Below are 14,151 nucleotides of genomic sequence, written 5' to 3' on the forward strand. Positions count from 1 at the left end.
TTGACCACGCCCACAGAAGCAGCCAGACACCAGGTGTGAGACAGTTTTACACACTTTTATTCTGGATATTAACATAGCTATATGTTACTTCTGACAACAGATATCACCTACAGAGTAATACACAGGGGAGTTTCTGTTTTTTCATTCTTTTTTTTTTTGTTTCGTCCCAGTAACGTATCTGAGGCGGATTCTCTCGCCGAAACACGGAAACACATGCACGTCATTCACCTGAATACAGCCGAGTAAGACGACGGTTGATGGGTAGAGTTGGGTCCTCCTCGCACGCGTTTGTTTCCATCCCCGACACTCGTACAGTGACTATTATAAGGCTAGCTTACTGCCCTTGGCAGCGCGCCGTATCTACAAACGTATTTACATTTGGTTTTACCGTCAGACACCAACCCAGAGAGGAAAATATCAACGTAGCTTTCCTTTGTTTTTAAACCAGTCCGGCGGAAAGGCCTCACAGGCCCAGAATTAAAATAAAAAAGTTTCTGTACAGATAGCTGCAACACATGGTATAGCTTATTGCCAATGCCCTTAAAGAGTTTCCCCATTTCCCCTTTTCCTTTGCCTTTAAAGCTGTAATTTCCTCTGACACAGGTGTGTGTGAACGTGCACACAAGTGTGTGTGAACGTGCACACAGGTGTGTGTGAACGTGCACACACGCGCTCTTCCTCTGATCGATCCTCACGCAGGCCTCGGTCCATATTTTACAACAGCAGTTCACTCGAAAAATGTACAAATTTTAAAAATAAACTTTACTTTTTTTTTTTTAACATACTGTATTTACATACCGGACACGCCCCCGCGCGTGCGCTGAGCTTTGGGTGACGCCAGGAAGCCGGTGGAGGTGAACGGCTGACAGCAAACGCACGCTAACTTTAAAAAAATAAGAATTTTAAATAGATGTTCAGCAGTAACGTATCCAAACCCGTCGGTGGTTAGCATTATAGTGCCACAGTATCAAATATTATGGTCTGTCTGTTACCACAGAAGAGCTTCACTCAATTAGGAAGGTGAAAAAAAGTCCAAATTTAGACAAAAAAAGAGACACAAATTTAGATGATAAATATCGATAAAAGCAACTTAAAAACATCTCAGTGCAATAAAGAGTGGAGGAGTGTTTGTGGAGCTGCTCGCTTCTCCCGCCCGACGCTCCGCCGCCGCCAAATGTTCGGCCAAGTCACAAACGTTCACGTCTGCTCGTCGTCACTGTTGATGCTACAGTTACCTAATAATGGTGTCGGTGGGCAGCAGGTCCAGACGGTCGGGTGGCGAGGACGACAAACGACGGGACCGAACCTCCACAGGGAAACTAAGTCGATGGAAATTTCTTTTTCTTTCCCTCTGAACTCGTGACGCTTCCTCTACTTTCCCAACATGTTTAAAATAAGTAAAACTCTTAAATTTGGGGATGGTTTTTTTTTCCTGTGAAGTGCTCTTAGCTTCAGGAGTGAGTGACTCCACAGTGTTTTCTATGGTGTCAAATTAAAGCAGCACGTTAGCGTCGTAAACCTGTGTTAGCTGCGCTAACATGGCGGCAAATGGAAACAAGCGAGCTAACGCCGTGTTAGCAGGAAGCAGCAGGATGAGCTGGAATCGTGTGGAGCAGTGTATCTGACATGACGCCCTGCGTGGTTGGTTCTGATTGTGGTGGGCGGGGCTTCAGATGACCTGGCAGCAGCTAGCCGGAGCGGAGGTGCACAGCAGGCCGTCCCTGCCCCCCCCCCCACGCTGGATGTTGACGGAGATGGTCTTCTCGTACAGAGGTAGTTGAAGCACGCTGTTTTTCAAAGCGCTCAGGTTGCAGTGAGCGTCCCTGCTCAGCGGCGCCCCCTGCGGGCCGGGGCGGCCGTGCGGCGCCGTTTTCCGCGAATGGTGCTGAGGTGCGGCGGTGGTGGGGAGGGTGATGGTGTCCAGGCTCCCCATGGAGCCGATGCACATCCTCCAGGAGGATTTCTCCTGGATTTTCACGCTCCCTCCTGAGAGGCTGTGAGGGTGGATGATGAACTTGTCCCCCCTCCCTCGACCCCCCCGCCCGCCGCGGTGCTGCTGCAGCTGCGAGCTCAGGCACAGGCTCATCAGCTTCAGGCTCTCCACCAGCTCAGAGCTGCGGCTGGCTGCGCGGGACGGGCGGGGGGCGGCGCCGAGGGAGGGGTCGGAGGTGCTACTATTGTTACAACAGCTGGAGGGGCTGTCCTGCCCCCCTCCGCCTCCTCTGCCGCCACCTCCGCTGCTGCTGCCGCCACCTCCTCTGTTCCCGTCGGCCCCAGGGGGGCTTCCTCTGTCTGGTCCAGACGTCCCCCCTCCCTCGCCCGGAGGTTTACTCTGGCCGGAGCTGCTGCCGCCCCCGTTGCCCCCGGAGCTGCCGGGCGGCCCCTCGCTACTGTCCCTCCTGTTCCAGCTGTAGCTGAAGCCCGAGTCTTTGTCCAGGCGCCTGCGGTGGCTCTCCGAGTCGTCGTCGCTGGTCTCCGAGCTGGAGCAGGACGACCCCCGACCCTGGCTCTTACGCCGGTGGTAGCGCTTCTGTGTGGACCCGGGGGACGAGGCGGCGCTGGAGCTCAGGTTGGCGGGGTTTCCGGCCATGTTCATCTTCAGGCGGCTGAGTTTGGGCGGGAGCCCCTCGTCCATGTCGAAGTCGTCGTCAGACTCGCCCTCCTCCTCGAATATCTGGTTGAGCACCGGGGCGCTCTTCCTGGAGGTGAGGCGGTTGGTGATGGAGGGGGGCTTCCGGCGCAGGATCACCTGGCTCGGGAGAGGAGACGGGTCCTGCTCTTCCTCCTCCTCCTCGTCCTCCTCCACCCTGGAGGAAAAGAACAGAGTTGAAAGGAGCTGTGGCCACGTGGGACTGTCGAAGGTTCAGAGCTGCCACACCTGAACAGGCAGGTTCTCTGCTTGGGTCCAGCTGAGGTGGATGGCGTGGGCCCCCTGGTGGTCCCGGACCCTGAGCCAGCACAAGAGTCCCCCTAAAGAGAACCGGTTAAAGAGGCTGTGTGCGCCCAGGTGTGAACTTTTAGAGACAACGTACCAGCACCATCGGCGCCGCCGCGTCCGTCACGCTCTCCTCCCTCCGGCCCAGCTCCATCAGGCCTTTGGGCCGATGTCCGTTCAGCAGGTTCTCGGCGCTCCGGGCCGGAGACTGGGGGCCTCCGGCGTGTGAGATGGAGGATGCGGCCAGGCTGCCCTCGATGTCCTGGTGCATGTCCACCCTGGTGGGCCATGACTGCCTGCAGAGACCAGCACGGGTGTCGAGGTCCAGCTCTTAATTTGGGCCGTTTTGTATCGATTCATAACTGATTCGAGGAGAAACCCCGGCCCAGTTGGTCCCAGACCACCCACAACACGCAGTTATGAGCTATTTGGGACGCGAGGCCCACTGGTCTGCAGCAGGTAGCGCTCTGGGATGTGGGTCAGGCCGGCTGATCGGCACTGGTTCTGTTCCAGCACGCTAATCAACGCTCTCATGGATACGGCTCAGGAACCACGTCTCTGGAGTTGTAACCGTGCGTACGGAGATAACGCAGACGTGACGGAGGCATTAAAGTAGCAGGTGATAAAGGCCCGAGTTGATGTTTAAAGCTTCTCTGCACAGCCGAGGAACGTTGGCGGTGTTTCCCAGCTGGGCTCAAGTCCCCTCTTCCATATTTGTTAAGCTCTTCCTCTCAGAACGGCGCTCTGTCCAACTCTCCTCTCTAACGGAAACAGCAAGGAAGCGCTGAGGAGAAGGTAAACTAGGAGCCCAGTTTTCAAACCGTCTGACTAACGATGGAAAATGGGAACAGCGACCTGCGTTTGTCCAAAAATGGACATGGAACCTTCGGAGACTTGAGGAAGCGCCTGGACCAAGAGGAGCCAGACGGGTCACTTCCGTCCATCTCTGCTAACGAGATGACTGACGGCTGTCGGGGTTTCCTACGCTCGTTAGAAAGGGCCCAGCTTAATACCGACAAAGTTACACAACCTGTGCAGCAGCGGTGGCCCGAGGAGACGTGGGGGGACCTTCTGTAAACCCGCCTCATCAGCAGAACCCTGGAGAAACCTCTTTGATCTGTACCTGAACTGTGCTTTGATGTTACTGGGGCTGGAGGAGCGGTTCTGCACCTCCTTCTCTTGCTTCTCCCTCAGGATGCGCTCGGCCAGCAGGTAGTAGGTGGCTGTGATGTGGTTGTACTTGTTGGTCTCCAGCGCCCTGAAAGGACAGGCACGCCATCAGGACGCAGGAAGACACCCAACCCACATCGCGGTCCAGTTCCTGACACAGCCAGAACCCCTTGATGAAAGCAGCCACCCTCTCGGTTGCCGTTTGTCGGCGGGCCTGTGTGTGTGTGTGTGTGTGTGTGTGTGCGCGTGCGTGCGTGTGCGCGTGTGTGTGTTTTACAGAGGTATTAGGGCAGGACGTACTCAACTATGGCCTCCCGGTCTGCGATGTCTCCCAGCACCATCCTCTGGATGATGCTGTTGTGCTCCTCCTCCGACAGGTTCTTGTGCGACACCAGTGGCGTGTTGTACTTGGTGGCGGGGGACGGGTCCACGCCCTGCAGCCAGGCGTGACTTTCGATCTCTTCCAGCGACGCTCGCTGCTTTGGATCCCTCTGAAGCATGCGGTCGATCAGGCTGAGGAGGAGCAGAGACGAGACAACAAATTGAAAACCTGGTTGTAAATCTTTAGAGGCGTTTGTCCACGTGCGACCCGGAGACAAACAGAACCAGAACCCTTTAGCGAGGAAGGTGAAGCAGCGGCTGCAGCTGCTCTGATGGAATCGACGGTGCGGAGCTGCAGCTGTTCATCCTAGATCCAACAAATTACGCGGCTGAAAGCGAGAGATTGCAGTTTAACGGGATTATCTGGGATCCGGATTCTGGGGAAAGACAAAGCATTGTGGGTCCAGACGTTGTGCTACGGCAGGAAAGAGCTGTTAATCTGAAGTGAGAGCGGATGAAATGAGGCCTAATCCCAGTCTGTAGTGAATTACAGGACCCTCCATTGGGAATGGGACCATTTGACTGGTAAAATGCTACTTTGTCCTTTTCCCTTAAAAAAGGACAAAGAGCTAAAATCAGGGAAACAACAGGCCGCCTACGCCTTCACAGATATAGAGCTGAGAAAAGCTGCACAGCCCAGCTGAGCCGTTAGCTTTACTAAATCCATCTTTAAGTTTGGTGTGTGAACACACCATCAGAGGGACGCCACCGGCTGGCGGGCTGGGGAGAGCGCCGTGCGCCTGCCTGTCTGTCAGCCGCGCCAGCGGGGGAGGAGTGGGATCGAACTTCCCCCGAGGACGACGACCAGCAGCGAGTGTGACGACGGGAGCAGCGGAGCGGCATGAAAGAGCCCGACCACCTGCACACCTCTGTCGATTCAGGCGCCACGGAGGCACTCGCAGACTTGAATCAATACAGAAACATCAGATGATGCTTGATGTCATCTGTAAATGATGCCGAGAAAACGGGAGCAGCGGCAGAAGGGAGTCAAGGCGGGATCCCACCAGCTCCATTACCGTACATTCCTAAATCACCTAGATTAGCATTTCAGCTAAACCATTTCCTCTTGTGTGTTCCGTCAGATGTTGCTTATTTTTAATGTTTCCCAGCCTCGGGGCTGCAGAAGGGAGTCAAACCTTGTGTGAGACATCCCAGCAGTGTTAGCGCGCGAGTGTTAGCGCATGAACGCAACGGCGCCAGAAAACTGGGCTTCATCCCAGCTCTGACACGTCAAGAGAGAACAAGAGGGTGAGCGTTTCTGCATCTCATCCAAGTTATGTGCACGTTAACGCTGAAGAGGAAATGTTCTGGTTTAGCCACTGATCAGAAAACATGGACAGAACTGTATAAAAACCCGCAACGAACCGCTCCGGCTGAAGTCAGAACCGCTCGCGTGGTCTCGTGGCTGCTTTGTTCCCACAGCTTCCATTTCCTGGCTGATTTAAGAAGGTGGCCGACGTCCTGGACGGCATCCGGCCCGTTTAAAACGTGGCTTTCTGAAATCTGAGCGCTTAAAATAGTGTAAATAGGCAGAATCTGCTTTTCCTGGACGGCAGCGGCGTGACTGGACAGTCTGACAGCAGCACGCCGTGTTCTCCACGCCCGTTTGTCTAATTCCGAACAGAATCGAGCTAAAAAGCGCCAGCTGCACCGTCCCGTTTATTTTCAACCCTCGGCACAAACCCAGCACTTCGTTAGATTTCTAAATCTACTCTTATTAGTGCAAAATGAAGACAGCTATTTACTCGGTCCAAGATCGTTACGCAACCACCCTCTGACTGGCCAGACTGGTTTGGAGTGTGATAGGTGCAGGAAAACTGCTGGCAGGGATTTTGGGCTCTTCCGGCTACAGCCTGGAATCGATTAGCGCGTTCCGGACAACTAAAGCATCCCAATGCTGCCTCGTCCTTCAGCTCCGTCTGGAAGAATCGGGCTCGGGGGGGGGGGCTGGATCTGGTGTCCAGATTAATCAGCATGATTCCAATTACAGTGGGACCTCTACTTACGAAATTAATTGGTTCCGGAAGTTGTTTCGTAACCTCAAAATTACGTAAGTAGAGACGCGTTTTACATGTAAATGCCCTAATCTGTTCCAAGCCCCCAAAAATTTAGACATCATTTTTTTTATAAATCATAAAAATTCATCAAAACATGTAACAAATACATGTTACAATTAGATTACTGCACAATAAATGTAGGAATTCAGTGCAAGGCTTCTCCAGGAACAAAATGAACTTTATTACAGGCTAATTTTACATTAGCCGTCATTACTAGCAACGAACGTTAACGCTTGTGGCAACACCGCCATCTAATGGACAAACATACGAACACCCACAATAAATAAACGCTGGGATACACACAAACTTGTACATATTGACGTCCCTCCTAGCCAATGGGATGACAGGAAGATGCTAGCGCAGCTACAAGCATGTTTGCGTTCACTAGACTCTGCGAGCTGCGAGTAGCAGCGATAGCGTATTTTTGCCTTTCGTATCCTGAAATTTCTTTCGTAAGCAGAGGAAATATTTTCCCGTTGAGTCGTTTCATAACCTGAAAACTTTGCATGTAGAGACGTTCGTCAGTAGAGGCCCCACCGTACTCCATTTAAAGGCAACACAAACATCAATGGGAGCCGATCAACAACAGCAGGAACGAGCTAATGGGAGAAAAGTGAAGACTCACTCTTTGCAGGAGCCGGAGACCCGGGCCGGAACCGTGTATTTGCAGTCCATGATCATGGTGAGGGTCTCGCTGTCGTTGGCTTCCTGGAACGGCGGCTGGCCGCAAACCAGCATGAAGAGGATCACGCCGAGGCTCCAGATGTCTGGGGCCGAGAGAGAGATGATCAGATTTACAGGGGGACAACAGCAGGGATAAAATGGCGCCAGGAGCACGGCTACGAGCGCGGTGCTGCCAGGATCATCAGCAGGCACCTAAACATGGGAAGTGCTGATGGAGCGGGGGGAAAACTGAGACAGATGTGTTGGAAAATGGTTTTCCATACTCCGCAAAGCAGCTGTGACAGGAGGGAACGTTTACAGGAAGTGAGGTGCAGAAACGCCAACGTCTTCACAATCTGTGCACAATTACCCCGTTTACGTCAATAAATCAGCTTGGATGGACCTCGACTCGGCCTGTGGAAGTTTCTGAGTGTGTGAGTGTGTGGGATGTTTCCCGTCTTGAAGCGGTTCTGCTCCAGCCCGGATGTTTCATTAAGCATGAAGATAAATGCTAATGAACCCTCCCGGGAGGAGTCGCCGCTCCCGCTCCACGCCGACGACTCACAACCGTTTAATCGCTACACCTGGCAGCCGGGCTGAAAGAAACCGGTGCCTAGAAAGAGAATCTAGGTCGGAACAGAACAATCTGTCATCTTCCTGTGGGTTTGGACTTTGCAGCGCTCCGCCTGGATGCGGGGGGGTTTCACCAGAGACCCTCACAGGCAGCGACACTCGGAGCCTTCCGGCCTGGACCGAACCCCCACGAGTTTGAGAGGGAGCTGCCCCATGAGTGTCCAGGTTGGATTGATTGGACCTGGATCACCTGAGCTGAACCTCCCAGAGGATCCGACATGCTGTCAGGAGTAAGAGCAGGAACCAGAACCAACAATCCAATAGCAGCGCTGAGGGTGTCAACTATAAACACCACCCCTGCTCTGTTCTGTCACCACTATTGAACACCCCCCCCACACACACACACACACACACACACACACACACACACTGCTCACACCTCTGTTGTTGGCAGGTGGTTAAAGTGACAGCAGCAGATCCACTTCAGATCCACTCTGTCAGATACAGATGGGATCAGGTAGCAGACTTCTGTCAAGCAGAACCTATCTTCTCTTTCACACACACTCACACTCAGACACACACTTACACACACACACTTACAAGGATAACCTTTCAGCCCATTTGAACAGCGACGGGCCATCATCCGGCTCCATCTTTAGGGTTCTGAACCATCAGAGGGGTAATTAATGAAATGAACGCAGATCTTTGCTGGTCTGGCTGTGACGCAGGCGTCTGTCTGTGTTTGAGCCCGGTCAATATTCCAGGAACAATATTAGATTAGTCACATTTTATCAACCTAAACCTCAATCAAGGTCCAACACTCACATCCCATCATAAATTCAATGATGCCTTGACCCTGCACACGGGCCAGCCTGAGGATGTGACCCAATAACCTTCTGGTCCATTATTACCTGACCTCTGCTCTCTCTGATCCACCAAACAAGTTCTAAATTCTGTGTTTCCACAGTAATTCCAGCAGATTATAATCTGCAGAAACAGGGTGTGACGAGATTATCAACCAAGTCTGCACCTTTGACGACCTTTGAACTCTCAGGTATCTGACACACACCACATCTGCAGGAGGACCATGTGGCGGTGCACCTACGCCCCCTAATCCAGCGGCTGCTTCACCACAGCCCTCCGACTCTGAGCCAGTCTGAGGATTTACCGCTTCTGAGTCCAAATACGGCGCTGAAGGAAGCGCAGCAGCGACGCCGGGGGGGGGACGAAGGAGGAGAGGAGGAAAGGCAGGTAGGTGTCGGTTTAGATTAACTCAGGAGACCACACTTGAGCACATAAGAAAAACCAAGGCAGAGAATGTCGCTGATGGAACGTGGCACGAGTCGCGTGCACGTACATAAAACGCTGGTTCTGATCCAGTCCCACGGGGGCAAACAGGTTATGGTGAGAGAGGAGATGAGCTGCTGCCCAATATGGATGAAACAGCTCTCGTCCATGCTAACTTCCATTAGCATGAGGCCTCGAGGCGCTTCCTTTGCTCCAGATACAAAAGAGACATTTACTGAGCGAGTTAGGATCTTCCAGAAGAGCCCGAGGAGCTTTAATTTCCATCTAAGAGGAACCAAACTCTCATGAAGAGTTCTCATGTTTACGCCTGTCAAAGACGGCTGGAACCGACGCAGAGCCGTTGACCTCCACCACAGAGGAGCGGGACCACATTGGCACGCAGCTTCAGAGCGTTTGTTCCCATAGCAACCCCCTCCACCTCAAATTATGGGCTGAAAGGGCCCCCTGGCAAATGGTTCCACACGTGCACACAGCAGTTCATAACAAGGCCGCGAGTTGCTCTACCCTCTATCGATCTGGCGGGCGGGCAGTCGCGGCGCCTGCGCCGGGGCCCAGACCAGATTTCACGTTTACGCCGCCGGTGTGACGGAAGATGCAAAAACACAACCGCTGCGTTCCCAACGCCTGCTTCAAACCTCGCCATCGAAGGTGCTCAGGCAGCTGAAATGACCCGTAACAGGCAGAACCTTCTGTTCCAGACCCAAAAATGGTCAGAGAGCACATCAGGCCCCATCTTGTCCCAGTCTGTGGTTATAGTTGTACACCAATGTTGGCGCGCACACACACACACACACACACACACACACACACACACACAGGCTGCCCGTCTCCTCACAGTGAACACAACAGCTTCGTACCAACCGCCTGAGGGTCCAGGAGCGTTTAGTAGCCGGGGGCTAGTACCCCCCCCCCCCCCCCTCCCTGCTTGGCGTTGTCTACCTCTGGTTATTTGATTCCACAGTAACATCCCAGTAAAGCTGGGAACCAATACAGGCAAACTGGGGGATCTGGGAGATCACTGGCCCAGCGTCTCATCGCCATGTACGATAGCGCTTCATTAGCATCCAGGCTGCAGTGATACGGAGACCAACGCTCTCTTGCTGTTCATGGATGACTGGACGGAATAATCATACCTAATCACCCTCCTTTCCCTGACTGTTTACCCCCTCTGTCCACTCACGATGTAATAATAGTCCATCCAAGAGCTCCCACATCGGTTAAACATTGACAGAGATCAGGGAATGTCCGTATGGACCGACAGAGGCAGTCACCACAGAACCATCCTCACGGGGGGGGGGTGACCTAAACGGTGGCTGAAGCAGGTTCCTGGATTCTTGCACGCTGTCGCGCTGCATCGCTGTGAGCGAGCGCGTGGCCATCCAGGTGACGGCTGTCATCGGTCCTGATCGACCGGTTCTTCTGCCATCGGTGGCTAGGAGGCTCCGCAGGACAAATATAGCAGAGAGGCTGCCGTGAGTGTGTGTGTGTGCGTGCAGTGTGTGTCAACAAACACTAGTTTTCACTGTCATTGTCAGGAAAATAATCATTACTGTTATGATTAATTGGTCTAACACTGGTCTCTCTGCCCCAGACTGGGACCGAGGATGCAAATAAGCAGCATTTTTCTTCATTTCCTGATTATTGTGAACACTCCTGCAGCAACATCACCTCTGTGGAGGTCAGGGTTTCACTTTCCCCCTCAGATACTTTAACAAGCATCTTTGCTTTAGAGAGCGTGGACGCCACACACCTCCACCTGAGCACGACACGCGGGCCCAAATGTCACATCAGGGTTTTAACGTCTGATACCGAACAATAAAATGATCCAATTATCGATCAGAAAGCAACTGCAGGCGCTTCAGAAGAGGAGCTATTTTATTTCTGCTGGGATCAAACCCTATAGACAACAAACGCAGGGTTGGGGGGGGGGGGGGGGGGGGGGGGGGGGTTCACATCATCTCCAACACACAGCCCAGAATCCCCTCAGCCTGTTCCTGAGCACTCAATCAGGGTGATCCGTGCACGTTGAGCAGAGCGCTGCTGCGTATTTACACATGTAGGCTAACTGGTTTTGTTCCCAACTAGTGATTACTTCTCTCTTAGTATATTAGAGAGAGAGAGCTAGCAAAGCCAGCCCTGCTGATGAGACTGTACACTGAGGCAGTGCTTCTCTCCTGTACAGCTCTTTGGTCGGTGCTCTTTTTGCCAGAACCTCCATTTCCCTACCTTGGATGGAATTCTTTGAAATGTCCTTTTTTCCTTCCAACACCAAAGCTGTGCTTGTATATATTTTCTTTCTGTACTAAAACAATAATTTTTAGTACACAATTATTGCTTTATTAATAGCGAAAACAATATTTTTTTTACTCCAAAATGCTTTCAGATGCTTTTATTTTGTGATTTTCTTTCATCCTGTTTCCCCGCCATCCGGGGAAAAGGGACCTAAACACACCGTAGGATAAAAATACATCAACAGAAGCTCGGGATGCTGGACCACATGTCCTCCCTACTTCTGCCTGAACTCTGACAGGAAAAAGGAAAAGGACACAGAAATAGAAAACTGCCTTCAGAAGCCGTTTCGTCTTTACCCCAGTTCTGGAGCCGGACGGACCAAAACAGCCAAAGCGGAGACCATCGTTCTGACTGTGCTCAGTCGGTTCTCATAGAAAATCAATGAGGTAGCTCATTCGGTGTAGAGGGACGACCACAGACAACGCTGCTACTGACCTTGTAGCACACGACAAATGACCAGCACGGTGTTTAGCGTTAGCCGCAGGCGGCGCGGCCCTGGAACAGACAACCGGATATTTAAAACCAGAGCAAGTGCGCACAACCTGCTGCCTGAGCGCAAAGTCGTGGGTAATGAGCCGTTCCCAGCGCGCGGCAGCTCGTGGCTTCTGTGGAGGCGAGGTGTTGAAGCCAGGTGAGACTGCAACGTGTGAAACAGGTGCTAGCCGTGTCTCTGACTCTAGCCCGGCAGCGAGAGAAGCTTGGCTGGTGCGTAGCCTCGGAGGAGGGTCACACATTGCATCCATCCAGCTCAGCAGATGAAAAACACACCGCCAGCGTAAAGACTTCCTGCACACTCTCGCAGCAAACTTTTGCCACTTTAACCCCAACACATAATCCATCTTTACTCACCCACAGCGGGAGCGTCGTACTCGTCGCCCAGCAGTATTTCGGGGGCAGAATACGCCAGAGATCCACAGCTGGTGGTCAGTTTTTTGCCCGGCTGAAACTTGTTACTGAATCCAAAGTCGGTGAGCTTGACCAGTCCCTGTTTCTCGAAGAACACCACGTTTTCAGGCTTCAGGTCCCTGTGCACCACATGCAGGCGGTGGCAGTAGGAGATGGCGTGGACGATCTGGGCAAAATATTTCTTAGCCAGGTCTTCATTCAGACCTTCCTCGTGTTTCATGATGTAATCAAACATGTCGCCGCCGTCCCCCAGCTCCAAGATGAGGTAAAGTTTCGTCTGGGTGTCTATCACTTCGTAGAGCCGCACAATATTGGGGTGCTGAACAAGCTTCATGCAGCGGACCTCCTGGAACAGGTGTCCCGTGGCCACCGTGTCCAGCTTGGTCTTATCGATCACCTTCACCGCCACCTTCTCCCCGGTGAAGACGTGGCGGGCCAGCTTGACAACAGCAAAGTGGCCACGGCCCAAGGTCTTGTCCAGGTCGTACAGGCCTGCGATCTTGCCATCGTAGCCCCGCTTGAAGCCTGCCATAGCTGGAGAGGGCGATGGGGGAAAAGAGCCCCCCCAGCACGCAGGGGCGCCTTGGCGGAGTGGTGTGGGTTGAGCTTAGTTCACTTCATCAAAGGCTGAAAAAGCCATGGCTCCAACTTCCTGCACAGTGACACACACAGAAAACTTATTTTCAAAGGCTGTGGTTTCCTAACCGGAAACAGGCTGATTCATAAACCGATTAAAACAATCCGAATAATGTGCGGCTCTACGTACAATGTGAAAATACTCGTTCCTCCGCCATCTCCCTGACAGCAACAGCAACCAGAGGCTCAATTAAAGTGGCTGTGTTGGTTTCATGAAAGCCAACCACAAAACCATTAAGGAATTACTCGAATCTTCCTGGTAGTTTGACCGAGGTGTTTGTTTTGAGAGGATGGCTGCAGCCTCGGCTTCCTTACGGAGATGCGCTACCTCGTGTGATTGGGAGGAGATCGGCAGAACTCGATCACATATAAAATATCGGTTCTCCACAAGCACTGTATTCGGTGTCAACGATAGCAGGGCCCGGGAGTGAGCTGCACGACGGGCCCGGCGGTAGCGCCAACATGACACGTTAGCCTGCCGTTACCAGAGGCTAGCTTCTTGTTCATTGAGCGCTCCAACATTAGCTCCGCGGGTTAGCATCTTTAACCGCGTCCCGCATCTAACAGCACAACAGCAACGACGAAATCGTGCGATATTAATCCGTACTTTCAGACAAAACGCAGAAGCTGTGCCCAAACGGGCGCTGCTTTAATGCCACACAGCTAGCACGTTAGCATGTAGCGGGCTAAAGTTAGTACGGCGGACTTCTCCAGCTTTCCTTCGGTGGACCTAAAGCTACGTGTTCGCTCCTTACCGGGCGTCTGAGATTCTTCGCGGGCTCAACGCCGAACGTTGTCGCGAAATATCAGAGGAGACGAGTGTAGTACCGCCTCTTCGTGGTGTCCGCGGCACTCGTTGGGTGCCTGTGCCCAGGGTTCGTCCGTAAAACGAGGTATTGCATCGTTGGCAACGGCAGCCCAGCTCTGAATCGCCGTATCCTCCCAGCCGAGGCTGTGGAGCCGTGATGCTGCCTTCACGTGCTTGAATAAGTGTCGGCAATTCTCATTAATACATCTGCCGTTACGGCTGACACGCCACTCCTCACCGTTCAAGTGACAAACACAATGTATAGACACTATTAGGCTCAACTGTTGCTGCGGTAGAGAAAGTTACTACTCAACATGTTTTCTTGAGAGCTATAATGACATTCGTTTAATTATAATGCTACACTTGAAATTGCCTGTCTGGGACAAAAAATTGATACCTGAAGGCAGCATAACAGCATCACC

At 52.7% G+C, this 14,151-nt stretch overlaps 1 protein-coding gene across 1 annotated transcript; it reads right to left on the reverse strand.

The window, feature by feature from the left end:
* Nucleotides 1-36: 36 nt before the first annotated feature.
* Nucleotides 37-13,879, reverse strand: snrka (SNF related kinase a). The gene is made up of 8 exons (XM_003965881.3): nucleotides 13,677-13,879; nucleotides 12,229-12,937; nucleotides 7,169-7,310; nucleotides 4,406-4,618; nucleotides 4,059-4,193; nucleotides 3,033-3,231; nucleotides 2,879-2,970; nucleotides 37-2,807 (listed from the first exon to the last, which is right to left on the reverse strand). The coding sequence occupies exons 2-8, from the start codon at nucleotides 12,815-12,817 to the stop codon at nucleotides 1,670-1,672; spliced, it is 2,508 nt and encodes an 835-aa protein (XP_003965930.2). The 5' UTR covers nucleotides 12,818-12,937; nucleotides 13,677-13,879; the 3' UTR covers nucleotides 37-1,669.
* Nucleotides 13,880-14,151: the final 272 nt, after the last annotated feature.

This window comes from Takifugu rubripes, chromosome 7 (genome assembly GCF_901000725.2).
Source record: "Takifugu rubripes chromosome 7, fTakRub1.2, whole genome shotgun sequence".
NCBI lineage: Eukaryota > Metazoa > Chordata > Actinopteri > Tetraodontiformes > Tetraodontidae > Takifugu > Takifugu rubripes.